The sequence below is a fragment of the Microtus ochrogaster genome, unplaced genomic scaffold (assembly GCF_000317375.1).
Source record: "Microtus ochrogaster isolate Prairie Vole_2 unplaced genomic scaffold, MicOch1.0 UNK2, whole genome shotgun sequence".
NCBI lineage: Eukaryota > Metazoa > Chordata > Mammalia > Rodentia > Cricetidae > Microtus > Microtus ochrogaster.
The window spans coordinates 6,473,117-6,489,770 of record NW_004949100.1 but is presented as its reverse complement, the minus strand read 5'-3'; the positions used below and the strand labels follow the sequence as shown (position 1 = coordinate 6,489,770).

General features: G+C 45.0%; 1 protein-coding gene across 1 annotated transcript in view; it reads right to left on the bottom strand.

Annotated features, from left to right (window-relative positions):
* The window catches only part of Klf5 (Kruppel like factor 5), a 17,402-nt gene extending 8,721 nt beyond the window's left edge, over positions 1 to 8,681 (bottom strand). Inside the window, exons 1-3 of the mRNA XM_005365357.3 lie at positions 8,152 to 8,681; positions 5,106 to 5,982; positions 3,926 to 3,985 (exon numbers count right to left, since the gene is read on the bottom strand). Of these exons, the coding sequence (XP_005365414.1) occupies positions 3,926 to 3,985; positions 5,106 to 5,982; positions 8,152 to 8,388 (1,174 nt within the window). The 5' untranslated portion in view covers positions 8,389 to 8,681. The remainder of the gene's footprint in view (positions 1 to 3,925; positions 3,986 to 5,105; positions 5,983 to 8,151) is intronic.
* Positions 8,682 to 16,654: the final 7,973 nt, after the last annotated feature.

Here is a 16,654-nt window from a genome sequence, read left to right as displayed (position 1 = left end):
CAAAACAAAACAAAATTGTGTACTTTTAAAAGCACACGTGGAAGCCTGGTCTACAGAGTGAGTTTCAGGACAGCCGGAGGAGATACAGAGAAACCCTGTGTGTGGTGGTGGTGGGGAGGGGGGAGGAACACGTGGAAACATCTTACAAATCAATGTCATTGAATAATCTGGTTTCCACAGCAGGTTAAGGGACAAGGTGGGAACTTGCCCTGTCACACTGAGGGACAGGTTACAGTCCATCCTCTTCAGGAGAATACAGTACTCAAGAGTCCCCTGTGCTCTTGCTCCTGTTGCCACATTGGTTGTGGGAATTTCTAATTGCCCCTTTTCTTTTCCAACCCCTGGCCGGCCAAGCACAGCTGCGTGCTGTTCCCAGGTGGTTAATACAACTGCTAATTCCATATATGCCCTGCTGCAGAAGGCCAAGGCCGAACAGTGGAATTCTACTGTCCTCCTAATGGAATTCTGGGACGGAGTCTGGGGTGTAGCTCATTGCTAGGACAGCCTAGAACGCAGAAAGTTGTCTTCTAAAACCAGTACTGAGCATATGAACACAGGAACGATAAGCCATTTACAGAAGACAGTTTCTCTATCTTGGTGGCTTACGAGCATAGAATTAGGCTAGGCATTCTTTGAAAGGTGGTCAGGCGAAGACGATGGCACCGTGTCTCTCCCTTGTAAACATCACAAGGCCTAAGAACCTCAATGAAATGTTCTTTTAAATGCTATTCAAAATACAAATATTTTGATTTGGGAATAGACCGCTTACTAACCCTGTTGCCTAGAAGCAGCTCTAACTATTTCTAAACAGAAGCATATTAATGTGTGCACACGTATCACAGATGCCATTCACCATCACCCACTCACCCACATAAAGGATGCCTATGAGCCCTCAAGTGTGCTGTCCTATGTACAGATAAACATAGATAGTTACGTCTCGGATCTCGTCTGAACATACACAGTAGAGCTTTAAGTTCTTTTAGGCGAGTTTCTCTCTAAAGACATCCAAGACCTCCGAACTTGACTTCGCCAGGCAATGGTGGCGCACGCCTTTAATCCCAGCACTCGGGAGGCAGAGGCAGGTGGATCTCTGTGAGTTCGAGACCAGCCCGGTCTACATAGCTAGTTCCAGGACAGGCTCCAAAGCCACAGAAAAACCCTGTCTCGAAAAACCAAAATAAGAAAAAAAAAAAAAAGAAACCTTGACTTCTATGATACTTGGGACTCCAAACGCAGACTGGCATTTTCCTGTTGTCCTGGTTTAGGAATAGCTGTGCTGCGTGTCAGGGTATTTGGTTAGATTCCCTCTGTAACTCAGGTTACAGAGTCACTACCTGGAACCCCAGAAATAAGTCATTAAACAGAGCATTGGGAAAAAGATGTTTAATTGCTTAAATCGGTCGAGACATATGGTAACCTGACATTTGAAAGCAACTCCAATTACTTTCCGCAGAAATGCCGGGGAGCTTCCTTCTGCCAGCAACCATTAGAGAAGCATCTTTTGTCAAATACGCAACATTGCCATGTAGTGTTTGAAGTCCCCTAACAGGTTTTCCAAGTGGGAGAAAATGGGACAGAAAGAAAAGCAAGACAAGGTACTAAATCGGAGATTCTATTCAGAAAAAAAAAAAAAAAAAAAGAAGCAAAAACTGTTTCCTCCGCCTGGGAAAAAAAAGAAAAAAAAAAAAAAAAGAAGCAAAAACTGTTTCCTCCGCCTGGGCATTAGAAGGAAAAGGAACAAAACAGCACACCAGTATCTGCTGGCTGCCTGAGCAGAGGAAGGGAGGAGACAATGGCAGCCAGCGAACAGGTAATTTTAAGAGGCATTGTCTAGAAACTAGAAATGAGGAGAAAGCCTCAATGCTCTATGATTACCTAAGAACGGGTTTAGCCAGATGAGCGAGTCTGTTACAAACCCTCCCCAAGGCATTTGAAAGACTATCAAACAAAACTTTATTAAACGACATTACGTGGTCTTACTTACTAGACGTTTAAGGCCACGATATTTACCATCAAGTGAAAAAGTCCCCCGCGTGGGACCCTAACTAGGCCTAGATCCTCTGTCTCGGTTTGCTTTTTTATTAGTACAGGCATTGTTCAGACTACCCACTATTAAATTTCTTTGCCAGCAGGTCAAGTTCCAGGATACCAGGTACAAGCATTCAGAGCAGTAAACCCCGACAGGGGTGGAAGGCTATTTAGATATGGCCTGACGACACCCCGCCAATAAGCAGGTGATTACTTCGTTATATGCAATTGCACACTTCTTTATTACGGGACTTTAACCTCGAAAATACATTCCCTCCTCTTTATCTCCCGTTTCAAGGACTTCTGATGAGGGACCGAGAGGAGAAAGGAGGGAGAGAAAGAGAGAGAGGGAGAACAATAGCTCAAATGTTTCTAAGCTAGTTCTATCTCCCCTTGACCAAAAGCTCAGTGTTTCCCTAATACAACAGCAGTCTGGAAACCAGATATTTTAGGTTTTTGGTGGGTTTTTTTTTTCTTTCTTTCTTTTCTTTTTCTATTTCTACATGGAATCTTCTGGCATGTATCAACTGTATTTTGGAAATTGAAGATTAGACTTTCTTATCATGTGCTGGATTATTCTGTTTGCGAGTACCTGCAAACAAAATAACCTCAGGCCAAAACAATCCATTCCTATCACAGATAAAGCCAGGAGCCACCTTTTCTCGGAAAGGCCTGGTATCTAGCACATTGTCGACAGTACCATTTGGGTTTCAAGAAGTGTTTAGCATTCAGATATCGAGCGCACAAACGCCTGCAACCGCCCCCTCTCAGGGCTCCAGTTCAGCACTGACCTTTGTTTCAAGGCTTTTACTTTTTAATGCAGCAGTTACAGATAACTACTTCATTTATCAAAACTCAATTTCCATAGTAACATCTAGCCTAGGGAGATTCAAGTCCTCACACTAATCCAACAACCCATTCAAAGGAACTGTTGAATACTTTGGTTTCCATAGCAATGATGGAATAATACATTTTGCTAGGTCACTGCTTTTATTAGCAAACTTATTCTTTGAACTTCAGGTAAGGAGGCTGTCTTTGAGGGAAAACTGCAGCCACTTTTATCTGGTTTTTTCCTTTAGGGCTTTTTTTTTTTTTAAAGAAAATTACAATAGTAACATTATCCAGACACTTGAAAATATTATGGGTATGTGGAACCCTTTAATAAAGTACGCTACCAAATTTCATGTTAAACGTGTTTTTTGATATGAGGCTTCAAAATTAATAGCTCCCACAAAGGGCTGCTGTGAATTTAACAAAACAAATCATTATAAAATTAGAGACTGAACTCAAAAGCATGCTTCATCTGAGATGAAACGGAAGACTGACGTAAGACGAGGACTCTCAACCCAGCCAGGGCTGAGGCTGGCTATGGAGTAATGTCTCAACTATCGCCCTTCACTCTGACCACCCTACTTTAATACCCGGCAGATTTCAGGCCTGTGTTTCAGACACAGCAAATACGCCAAACACAAATATTTGAAGCCACCGGTGTTAAGCACTACCGCTTAACATGCTAAGCGGAAAAGTTTTTCAGCTTAAAAGGGCTTTATTAAAGCAAGATGATTTACCAAGAATTTTTCCTTCTTTCAAAACAGAAATAAGCATTGCCATTAAAGTTTTAAAATCCATTAGTAAACACTGCTGTTTACGTTCTGGGGGGGGGGTCATTAATTCTCCGGGAGGTGACAGGGCAAGGTCTCACTGAGGGAAGCCTCAGCTTGCCTAGAACCAGGCTGTCTTGGGGAACTGAATTTTGAGCCAAGCCCTCGGTGAAAAGGTAGGCCATTAAAAAAAAAGTCGACAGAAAGAGGAGATCAAACACGTGTTGGCTTTTAAAAGGGTGAATGCCACTTACGCTATTTACACAACTCGCGGAATTAGCAAGAAAATTACCTACCCGTGTGAGTCCTCAGGTGCGCTTTCAAATGAGACGACTTTGTATAAACTTTAGTGCAACCTAAAATAAAGGAACAGAGAGAGGAAGAGCAGCTTGTCAATTCCAGGGCCTTGTGAAACCTTTACATCTGATGAGTCCCTGTTTAAATCTGGCTTTAAAGACAATATTGGGAAGCTTCGGTAAAGCAATTTCAAGGCGCCCTCCCCCATGATCTTATTAGGAGGTAGAGGGAGGTGATCCGACCTATGGATCACTTTGGGAGCATCGAACATGGGCAATCCAGCCAAGGAACAAATGGGAAATGGGTGCTTTTTGACAAGCTTCAGTGACTTGAGTTGTCCCAATATAGTGGATGAGGCGCTGACCATAGAAGTCCTTACCCAAGATGACTATAACTTTCCACACTCCCGCTTTGTTTTTTTTTTTTTGTTCATTTAGCATGTCACGCCACATCACGCACCATAGCCAGTAAACTGTGTCCTATATTAATCATAAACTCGCTGACGCCAGCAACCTGGAGATGTATTTATTACCGTCAAATTATATTTTGGGTCACGTATCTCATTCGAGAATGTGTACACGCTAATGGAACTCTCCCTCCAATCTGTCCTGCGAGCAGCCTTGTGCTTGCTAAGAGGAACCCACACCCTGAACTTCATTCTTACCATGCTATTGCCTCTCACCCTACTCAATCTCCAGGAGACTTTGGAATTGAATGACACAATTTCTTAGACTAAATGAAACCCGAGTTTTATTTACTACTAAAGAGAAAGAAATCCAAGTTAACTTATTCCCTAGAATGCTCTAATCATTAAAAAAAAAAAAACTGTGGAAATTGATATTTAAGAGCCAGGATCTTGCTATGTAGCCCAGGCTAGTCCGAATGTGCAATCTTCCTGCCTCAGCCTCACTGCTGAAATTAAAGGCATGAGCCATCTCTGACTACGTAAGACATAAATACATAAGACAAGCAACAGACCTAAGTACCCACCAGCATAAAATGCAGGACTAGAATATAAGAGAAACTAGGTGATTTATTTTTAACTGTCAAATACACCGTTACTATATATTTTCATGCCTAAGGTTCAAAACGGTGCGAACACGCGTGCATGCAGGCGAAAGCACTTGAGCACACCCAACACAAAACACGGGCCATGCTGCAAGCACACAGACCACATACCAGGGTAATCACAGTAGTGGATGCGTCTTTTCTCCAGATCGGGGTTACTCCTCCTGTTGTATCGGACGGGTTGGATACTCGGTGAGTTGACTGGCAGAGTGGCGGGTAAATTCGGATTGTGAATTGCCAGTTTAGAAGCAATCGTAGCAGCATAGGATGGAGGAGGAGTTAAATTCTGGAGCATCTCGGCTTGTCTATCGGGACTCCCAGGCTCTGAGCTTGGTGGTGATGGGGGAAAGTAAGTGGCCTGCTGTGGAAGAAACTGACTTGGCATGGTGTATGTGCAAGGGGGCATGCCCTGGAACTGTTTCATTGCAGTCTGCGGGACAGCAGAAGTGTGTGTGTTGAGGCCTGCCATGGCGGCCGACATAGAAACATTCAGGGTGTCCATTACTGCCGTCTGGTTTGTAGAACTGGGCATGTCTAGATCCGGTGTATTCAATAGCTGGTACAGGTGGCCCTGCTGCGAAGGGACAGAGAGATGAAGATCTGGGGTAGAAAGTTCTTGTTTGATGAAGATGTTGTTCACCTCTGGAGCTGTGGTTTGGTGGGAACTGAATATACTGGTGAACTCGGGGAGGGCCTGGGTCGGGGCTGGAGGAGGGGGGGCCGTCGTCTCGCTCTGGTGGCTGAAAATGGTAACAGGTTCGGTCTTGATCTGTGTCACGCACGGTCTCTGGGATTTGTAGAGGCCAGTTCTCAGGTGAGTGATGTCGGGGAGGAAGACGTTCATGTTGATACTGTAAGGTAAGCCTTCACTGTCAGTGAAGAACTGGTCTACCACGGAAGCGCTGTCTCGTCGGTACTTCTTATGCTCTGGGATCATTGGAACTGGGGGGAGCTGAGGTGTCAGGTACTTCTCCATTTCACATCTCGTCTACAAAAGAAGAGGTACAAGTACACAGTGAATCCACCGATTCATTCAGGAAACACAAATAAACAGCACTTACTAAAAACTCCCAACACCAATCCGGGGGCCAACTCCTAAGGGTTGCTTATAAACAGAAGGGTTTATTTTGTCAATTGTGTAATTATTGGCTAACCAAAAGACTGTATGAGATGTCTTTAGTAAAATCACTCCCCCAAATCATCCCCAGACAAAGTGAAAGAGAGGCAGGGAGGGAGGGGGGGGGGGGGCAAAGACAAACCATATTCCCTTCTGATGCAATCAAGTCTCACCCCAGCCCAAGAAGGCTAAATCTGCAGCCAGTGAGAGTTCAGTACCAGAGTATTGTCAAGCTGCCTCAATTCTGTTCATGTCCGTTACATTTAACATGCTTTATTTGAAAACTAAAACCTTTGCAAATCTTAAGAATAGTATTTCAAAGGGCTTTTATGTGGGCAGAGTTAGGCATCTCAAGTCTGTCTAACATAAAATGTTCTCTGGCCATTTCAGTACCTTTTTTGATTAATAAAAATTTCAACGTTTGGAGCAAACCCTAGTCTGCACTAAAACCAAACAATTACAGCTTCAACACTGGATGTAAATGTTGGTTCTAACCAGCAGATTCGTTAATTGGTTAATGTAATAATGAAATGTTCCTATTCATATCCCTATCTAAAACAGATCTTTAATTATCAAGGAGAAAATCACTCCCTTGGTAGACTGGTGCTAAGACGCCCGTGGGTGGGGAGGCTGCTGGATTGCCAACACAGTCATCAGCAAAACATTTATCATGTCCTCTCCGTGGGCCAATGCTACATTCCCCCTTCCTCTGTAAAAAGCGCAGTCATCCCGTACCCTCTTGCTATCTACTAAGAGACAACTGCCAGAGCGAAAGAGCCAAATATCCCTCCCAGGCCCTGATTGTTTAAGAATGTTCCAGACCCACCGCCTGGTCTTTTCCCAGCTCCCTTCTTCCCTCCCAACAGATCGAAAGCTTAATTTCTCCCAATTTCTCTTGACATTGAAAACCAAGTTAGAAAAAAAAAAAAAAGCCCAACTAAATGAAATAGTTCACCGAACAATAAACCACTACACCCCAATCGGCGAACAAGAGTGGTATTTCTGCTTCTAAATTCCAAAAGAATTTCATCTCGGACCTCAGATTATTAGGATCTGGTTGAGGACCAGGACGGACGGGATTTCCCGGATATGCACGACTTAAAAATAAAGATTCATGCTCAAGCCATGTGAGTCACATCTGACAAATGCCACTGTCCTCTCAAAGCACGACGACACTGGCAGACGCCGCGAAATAGGCGCTGGGTGCAAATACACAATACAGCAAGAGGCTATTAAACCAAGTGTCTTGAAATAAACCGAACTAAAACCCTTTCGTGCACTGCGCTCCCGCGGCGGTTAGTGGTTTCTGATTTTAGCTCTTCCAGCTGTTTGCATGTGGGTCTGTTTCCAATTTTTTTTTTCCTTGGGACTAGCTGAAAGTCCCGGGAAGTTTTTTCTGGGCTATATGACTCCCGTGCGTGGGCGAAAGAAACAGGCGCTTGCTCTAATTCGGCTGCTGGGCAAGTGTAAAAGCCAACTGCCAGCTTTCAACGCGACTCCTGGAGGAAATTTACGCTCACACTAAAACAACACCCCTGGCCTTTTGGGGCGCGTGTCTCTTTTTTAAGGAAAAAAAGCAGTGTTCTAATACAAGCTTAGATCCTCTGACTCTAGTTTCCCAAACCGGGCCCTACAATCCATTCTAAGGTGAACCACGGGGGTATGAAACCCCAGTACTCCTATCTGCATTTCGACTTCATCCCAGAGGACTTAGGCAGGTGGACTTCCTAGGCCAGGGCCATCGGGAGAGAGCGTCAAGGTGAAACAATTCAAGTCAAGTTAAGTGTGGACACACACAAGCTTCCATTCCCACGCAAGAAAAACAGACAAGGTGCGCGCGAGCACCTCTGGGCCGATCGAGTGGGCCCCCGCCCCGCTCCCCCATCCACTCCGCGGTGCCCCGTCTGGGAGCGCAGGGCGGGGCTGCCCACCCGGGCACCGGCTCCCGCGCGTCCCAGCCTGGAGCGGCCCCTGTCGCCCGCGCCTCGCAGTGGCGGGACACGCCCGAGCCTGGGGAGGGAGGCCGGCAGCTCTGCTTACCTGGACCAGCTCCTCCGAGGGCAGCCGTGGGCCGGCGGCTGGCGGCGGCGCGGGCTGCGCAGGCGGGTGGTGGTGCGCGTGTTTCAGATCGTCTCCGGGGAAGAGCGCCGCGTCGCGGGCCGGGTTCGCAGCGCCCAGCACCGGCTTGAGCTGCGCGAACACCGGCTCGTCCTGCGTGGCCGGCGGCTGGGGCACGGGTCCCAGGCGGGCGCTCATGGTCAGCACCCGCGTAGCCATGGGCAGTCAGGGGTGGCTGCAGACGCGGGGCACGGGGCGATCGCGATTCCCACCTCGCCTGGGCTGGCTCGGGACGGCGGACTCGACGCGGGGGTCGCTGCGGGGGGACCCTTGGGCCGGCGGCTCACGAAGGCGGGCACGTAGATCGGGACTCCTGGGCTCGGCCACGCGTCACCGCCGAGGTCCTCTGGCAGCCACTTTCTCCCGCCCCGCCCCAGAGCTCTCTCGCTCGGCCGGAACCCGCTCCCGCCACCTCCGAGCTCCACCAGCTAGCTGCGAGCGCGCGTACCTGCCCCGCGACTACTGACACTTGACGCCCGCCTCTATTTCACCCAACTCCAGGGAGGCAGGACCAGCTCACGCGACTGGCAGCGCCGTGGCCAATAGTAAGGCCCAAGAGGCAGCAGCTAGCCAATGGGAACGAAGTCCCACGAGGTCCCGCCTCCGACGGGCCGACCGCACCCCTCGCGGGCCACGAGCTTCGCGCGCAGGGCTGCGGCGCAGTTTGTACACAACTTCTCTGACAGATTGGGCCGGAGGAGCACAGCACGGAGGGAAAGAGAGGAGCGGGCGGAATCTAGGAAGAGGGGAAAATCAGGGTGGAGACGTGGAGGGAGATCTTTCCGAACTGTTCTCTGCCAGGATTAGGGCAAAAAAAAAAAAAAAAAGTATTGCACGTTTTAGGTGTTGTGCAAGGACCTGAAACTCGAAAGCTGAAGACCGAAGGAGGTTAGGTGGGGGAGCTAAGGTTTCCAGTCCTCTCCGATGAATGTGTCTTTTTAAGTATACAAACTGAAGTTCAGAGGAAAACAAGAGGCACTATGGTAACAAATGTAAAACAGGTCTCATTTCTGTGTTTTCAGCAGTGGGTCTATCTATCCTTTAGCAGATCCCTTATGCCCTGAATAGAAGCTGTAATGTCAAGCATTTTCTCAAATCCTTGCATACCAACCTTGGCGCATATCCCCCTACGGTATTTAAGCAGCTACAAGTTTCCACAGACCTTTCTACCTTCCGTCGCCGTATGTGCCGAAGAGGTGGGGTTGGCCTTATGAATTATGAAGTTTTTAATATTTAAACCATGTTGATTCTAGCCGGAGCCTGGAATCTAATTTGAGAACTAACAGCCAGCTCAACTGGGTATTTAAATAGACATTACATCTTTGGCTTATTTTTGCTAGCACTGTAGTCTCCAGAGGGAGAAAGCGGAGTTTAATATTTTCAGATAAGTATAGCCCATCTACCTAATACAGTGGCTCCTTTTCCTACGAAACGGGAACCAAAGAAGCCACAAACATTCACAGATAGTCAAGGGCTCTGAAAACTAGAAACCCAAACCTGTAGGAACGTAACAGCTAAATACATTACTACCCACTGGTTGGGTTGTTTTTAATGGAGGGTAAGTGTTTGTTTTTTAAATTTTTTAAATTTTTCCCAGCAATCACCAAAGGTAACTACTTCCCTTAATCCTTAATGGTCTTGTACAGGACTTTATGTGACTGATTACGAAGCCGGAACGATAAACTTTGACAAAAATGTCTGTAATATGACTACATATTACATGTACATACATCGACAGAATGTTATAGCAGCACACCCATGGAGAACACACTGGCCTCTTCACAGGGCAGCACCACTTAAAAGGCTCCTAGGGAAGAAATGCACCTCAAAGAGTGTATCAGGGGTGCACGTCCCCTTTCCAAATCCAGGTAAGTGAATATACACAGAAAGTATCACACGCTTGCTTTTTTTTTTTTCAGCAAAGATAAAATCATCCTGTGAACTCGATTTCTTTTCTCCCTTTTCCTTCCTGTGAGTAATGATTCATTTTTATAGTTGTGGTTGTCGCGTTCAGAGGACGGGTGATGTCTGCTTTCGTGACACCAGAGTGCTTTTTAATAAGTGTCTTTGCACCTGTGTCTCTAAGTGACCAATCTCATGCGGTCAGTCTTCATCTTCAAAAATCCGGCCTCATTTTCTCTCTTATTAAACCCAATCATGCGATCAAATAGCTCAGAGGCAGGTCAGAGAATCGGTGTTGGATTTAACTTTTTAAAAGAACAGTTGATTTTTTTTTGAAGACTTTTAGTTACTTAATGTTCATAATACAATCAAACCACCAAGTATGGTTTTGATAACACTTAATAGATTGTTTTTTCTCCATTTCCCTTTAAGTTTAATCCAATTTAAAGTCAATACATCTTCGAATTTATGTTTATTTTAATTTGTTTTTAAACCTATCTAAACCTTTACTTTTTTTTTTTTTGTCATTAGAGCTTCTGTGGGCCATGCCTTTTTACTGCAATAAGACCCATTTTTGTTTTTACACTAGAGATCCTTCTAAGTTAAATACTGGCTTTTTAACACGCTACCCTTACAAGGTTTTCCATGGCAGCAAAACAAAAGCCCACAAACTATTTGACAAGCTCTTCAGATCATATTTTTATAATCTTGTCACTTCTTTTTTTTCCCACGTATAAGAAGACTATATATATATATGTATGTATGTATGTATGTATGTATGTATGTATGTGTATACCTATGTATATATACATACATATATTTGAGCCTGACCTGACTTTGGCCTGGTTCACATAGCTGATGCATTTACAGTTTTGTTTTTAAAATATTTGTATATCTACTTTTTGCTCAAATATGGCAGGATTTATTTAAATTTCATTGCTGACATAAAGACTTGGGAAATAGGGCTGCCACTTTTAAGTAAGTAATGGTTTCTCTCAAATCCTCAGCTATGCAGTCTCACAGAAAATAACTAGCTTGGTCGTGTGCAATAGTACGGAAATTGGAAGGTAATCCTTTCCTAAGGTGTGTGCCATGCTGTTCTAAGCATACAGAAAACATGTTTAACCAAGGCAAACATGACTGCTGACAACCTGCCCCATCAGCATCCAAAGAAGGGTTAAAACATGATAAATATTTTTCAGATTTTCCAGGTTCTACGCTGGCGTGCAGCCAGCCCGTGTGAATGGACAGATCCTCAATTACTTTGAACTTTTTAGGTCTTTGCATTCCTCCCTGCTGAGTAGTCCTGTACCATTAAAGAAGATGGGAGAAAACAGAAAACAAATGTCAGGTTTCAGAAATCAATTAGTGGCCTGGCAGCAGTGTGTGAATTGAAGTGTGCCAAAACAGGGGATTCTGAGGGAAAGGAAGAAAAATGTGGTGTAGTCAAGCGGGCAAGGAGGGGAAGGATGGGGCAGCGTGAATGCTTAGGTCCTTAGTCACTGGGCAGCGAGGATTTAGTCTTAGAATAAACCCCAAGTGTCACTATCTTTACGGGAATAAATACGCCTGAATGTGTGGGGGCTGAGCCGGCATCCAGCTACGGGGGCGGGGGCGTGCAAGAGGCAGCGGAGGAAAGAGATAAAAACAGCTTCTGAATGAGCCAAGGAGAAGCCAGGAACGATCTGCAGGACCATGCCACAGTGTTCACGAGAACACACCACGACAGAAACATCGCTAGTCAGTTGTTCATTAATCACAGGGAGTCACCCAAATCTCACTGTCACCGGGAGAATATCCACAGCATATTCCATTTCCATACAGGCGGTGTTGAATTACCAAGTGATACCAGACCACAGAAAAAGGCACAAGAAAGAGCAAAACTAACTCCTGATAAGTGAGCGCCCAGAGCCCTAGGATAAGGCTATTTCATTAAAAGTGAGTTTTATATGCACTGTGTATCCCTGGTAGAATCTGGATCAATGGGAACACAGAAGATATTTTATCCTCTAGAGCACTTCATATCTTTAATCTTTTTAGTATTTCATTACTACATTTAAAAAAGTTACCAAGACAGTAAACACAGTCAGTCCAAGTTCCCACTGAGATAAGACAAAATGCGAATCACTATGATTCAAGAGCTTTAAAGACAAAGAGACGAGGCGCTCTTTCGTTTCTTTTGTGATGACAGATATGTAATTAAAACATTCTAAAGGCTTCATTTTTGTGAAATTTAAAACGACATATTCCCAAGAAAACAATTTAATATCTTGATTGTGCACTATCTCCTGTCCCTTGTTTATAAGAAATACAGATTTTTTTTAAGTTTTGGATTTCAATGCATTCTCTATGATATTTCTCAAGGCTCCCAGTGTGCACTGACAGAGTGCAATTTATCCACCCTAGTTTTAAAACACTAGTAGTACTTTTGGGGGAAAAAAAATAATAGAGGTTTACCTTTTGGAGGGACTGAGATTGAGATTGATTTTCCACCTTGTTGGTATGCTAAGCAGACAAAATTGACAAACGGGAATACCCTAGACAGAGTTATAGGCCAGGCCTACGGCGGCTTCAACTGGACGGTATTTGAATTCTGACTCAAAATATGATAGAGAAGGTTGGAGAGACAGTTCCTGGCCTGGAGCACTTCCAGACAACAATCTTTTAGAACATCAGGGTTGCTACCTCATCAGCATCACAATGAGCCAATTGCTAGCCACGCTGTGACAAAAATCAGTCACGGCACCAGGCTGTGGGGTGCAGGCGGGACTGCTCCAGGTCCCTGCACGGTTCCCAGGGACCATCCCTGTGGACATTAATTCAGAAATGAAAGGAGTAACAATGGTGCTGGACTAGTGCCACAATTCCACGTGCCGCTGCGGTCATGGACGCATGGACAGCGTTGGGGGAGGACAGTTGGTCAAGAAGTATGAAGAAGGCAAAACCTATGAATGACCTTAAGAAGATAAGTGAGGCCTGGTGGCACACTACTTTGATCCCAGCCCCCAGAGGCAGAGCCAGGAGAATAGGTACAAATTTGAGAGCAACCTGAGCTCATCCAGAGTGACCCAGCAAGAGCTCATCTAAAAAGAAGACAGATAATGCTCCATCTAGAAAATATATACTATAAACATACATTTAGGTATAGTGTTGGAAATAACTTAGGTATCCAACAATAGTATAGTAACACATGTATCATATGTATAGCATATATGTGATATTTTTATGCATTTACGTATATATGTATATATAAAATCAGGGTTTGGTGGGCATGCCACCAATCACATCATTTGCTAGGTTGAGGCAGGAGATTTGGAGTTCAAGGTTGGCCTGGGCTACACAGTACGATTCTTGCCTCAACAAAGAACGGTAAGGTGGAGAGGTGACTTGAAGAGTATATACTGCTCTTGAAGAAGACTAGAGTTGGGTTCCCGGCGCCTCTATCACGTGGCACACCACCACCTGTAACACTACTTCCCCTTCCCCTCTGGGGAGTTGAATGCCTCTGATCTCTGCAGATGTGTGTGCCTGTGAGTGTGCACACACCACACACACACACACAGGTGCACATAATTTAAAATAATAGTGAAAATATTTTTTAGGAAAAGAAAAGAAGGAAGGGGGGAAGTCATGGCTGAGGAAGTAAAAGAGTTGTAGAGGAGAAGGAAATGAAAAACAGAGGTTTTATAAACCCGTGCCCACCGAGGTGAAACAAAAGCACAAAGTAGTAGATTTTGAAACCAGGCAAACAGCACATATCTACAGCTCCACTACTTGAGAGACTGAAGGAGGTCAGTCATGAGCACAAGGCATCTGGATGATAGAGTGAGTCCCGACCACCTCCGGCTCCTCAACTAGACTCTGTTCATTTCGTTTGTTTGTTTTGTTTTTGTTTCTCAAAACAAGGTTTCTCTCTACTACATAGCCCTGGCTATTCTGGAACTTACTCTGTAGACCAGGCTGGCCTCAAACTCAGAGATTTCCCTGCCTCTGCCTCCAGAGTGCTGGGATTAAAGGTGTGCACCACCACCAAATGTCTATCACTTGTAAACAGAATAAAAAATTTTGTAAGAATATGTTCTCTTAGCTGGGCAGTGGTGGCGCATGCCTTTAATCCCAGCACTCGGGAGGCAGAGGCAGGTGGATCTCTGTGAGTTCGAGACCAGCCTGGTCTACAGAGCTATTTCCAGGACAGGATCCAAAACCACAGAGAAACCCTGTCTCAAAAAAACCAAAATAAAAAAGAATATATTCTCTTTTTGTAGTCAAGGGTTGGTTGGAACTAGGAATGAGCGCATGACTTTCCATTTGAAGTCAGCAAGTATAGCCACAACTCGCTCAGACTCGCTCCTAAGCCCAAGGACTTTAAGGGTTCACTGGAGAAGAAATTGGGTTGGAAGTCAGGAAGGTATAGCCTGGGAATGATTAATTGTAAATATATACAATCCTTTGATTTGTGTCTTACACAGCCAGTGGGACCTCCTCCCTGCATAATAATTTTTTGCTCAGGCTGATTTTTGTCTGTCTCATTTTATTTTGTCAATTTGTTGTAATCATTTATTTTTTGTATATATTTATTTTTTTAAATTTATTTATTTATTAAAGATTTCTGTCTCTTCCCAGCCACTGCCTCCCATTTCCCTCCATTTAAAACAGTGTTTTGAGGCTAGCCTTCTTGGTGCTTGCGGTCAGCGGCAGGCAGCAGATCTCGGAGTTCAAGGCCAGCCTGGTCTACAGACAGTTCCAGGACGTCCAGAACTGCACAAAGAAGCCCTATTTTGAAAAACAAAACAAATAAACAAACAAAACACACACAACACACTGTTTTGAAAAGAGGCAAAAGGGATACAGGGAATCTCAGTACTTGGGAAGAGGAAGCAGGCAGGAGTTCAAGGTTATCCTTGGTCATTTTGAGTCCTATATAAGAGCCTACATCCCCCCCCCCCAATGGCACCTAGAGCTAAGAAGAGTGGCCCTAATCTTTAAAGAGGTGCTGTGTGAAATCCCGAATCACGTTTTGATTGGAGGATGCTCACCGTCTTCTAATACCCCCTTTTCCCAGTCCCTAAAACTTTTTTAATTTTGAAAATCCAATTGGAGGTGATTGTGATGATGGCTGTCTTGTAGAAACTGAGTGTTGGCAACCGCTTCTGCTTCTACAGCACGTGACACAGAATGACTCTGTGAGGAGCAGCCCTCCACCATCGTGGCCTCCGTGGACACACAGATGCCACATTTGCCACTGACAGACACTCCCAACCTCCCGGCTGCTTTCTTTATCAAATACCCGGCTCTGGAACTTCTGTTGCAGTTCTCAAACCTTATTCACAGAAAACATTACAATTCTCATCCCATGAACAATGCAATCATAACTCTGCGGCTGGTGAACTACGCGTCACCAACCCTGTGGTTTATTCTTCTCTCGGTATTGTTTTTGGTAAGACATCTCAAATACCGTGTGGGCAAGGGCACCTCAGAAGGTAAAGAAATCTCACTTTTGCTCCTCCCCATGGTTACAACCCCTCTACCCAGACTCCAGCTTTGCCATTTACTTGGACTCTCTCCTAGAGAAACTCTTGGAAGCGGGCAGAACCCATGAACTCACCCCTTCAGCAGGGTGCTGGCAGCTGTCAAGAGTGAACTTCATGTCCCATTCTTTTTCTGCCCCCACTTTGCCACAGGTTTTTTTTTTTCCGTGGGTGCCATGGTGGCAGCATGGGAAGAAAAGACCAGTTCAGGTCTTTTATTAAAACAACAGTAAATGGACTAATACGCTATACAAAACGTAGAAGACATGAGTTACAGTCACCGTGTTGTGACCCTCATAGTGTTAATGGATTTGAGCAACAGAGGATAGGTGACTAAGTGACATTATGAGGCAGAAGGAGCTCTCCTACAGAACCCCATTGTATTTCCATAAATATTAGAGTGTTAAATATAATAGAAGATGACGCTTTAACAACAAAAATCCTGATGGAGAGTACCGTACATGAACAAAATCAGCCGTACCATCAGTAGAAAGAACAGGCCATGGCCATCTTGATGAGAATTGACAACGGTATGGCATCGATTACATTTTGTCTACCAAAAATTCATACTCTGGGGCTGGAGAGAAGGCTCAACAGTTAAAAGTGCTGGTTGCTCTTCCAGAGGACCTGGGTTCAATTCCCAGCACTCACCTGGTAGCTCACAACTGTCTGTAACGCTGATTCCCAGGAATCTGGTGTCCACACATAAACATACATACAGGCAAAACACCAAAGCACACAAAAATAAATAAACCTTTTTAAAAAAAATCACAAACTGGATTTAATCAGGAGGCACAACCAGACAGCCCAAACTACAGTGAACTGACGACGTCATCAAGAACGTTACCTGTGGGCTGAGGGGACAGTGTAGTTGCTAAAGCCACATGAGCGCGAGGACCTGGGTCAGATCCCTAGAATCTACCAGAAAGCCTGGCATGTTGGGGCCTCAAGACATGCCTTTCTGGGGGAAGTCCTTGCTGCCAGGTGTCAGGACT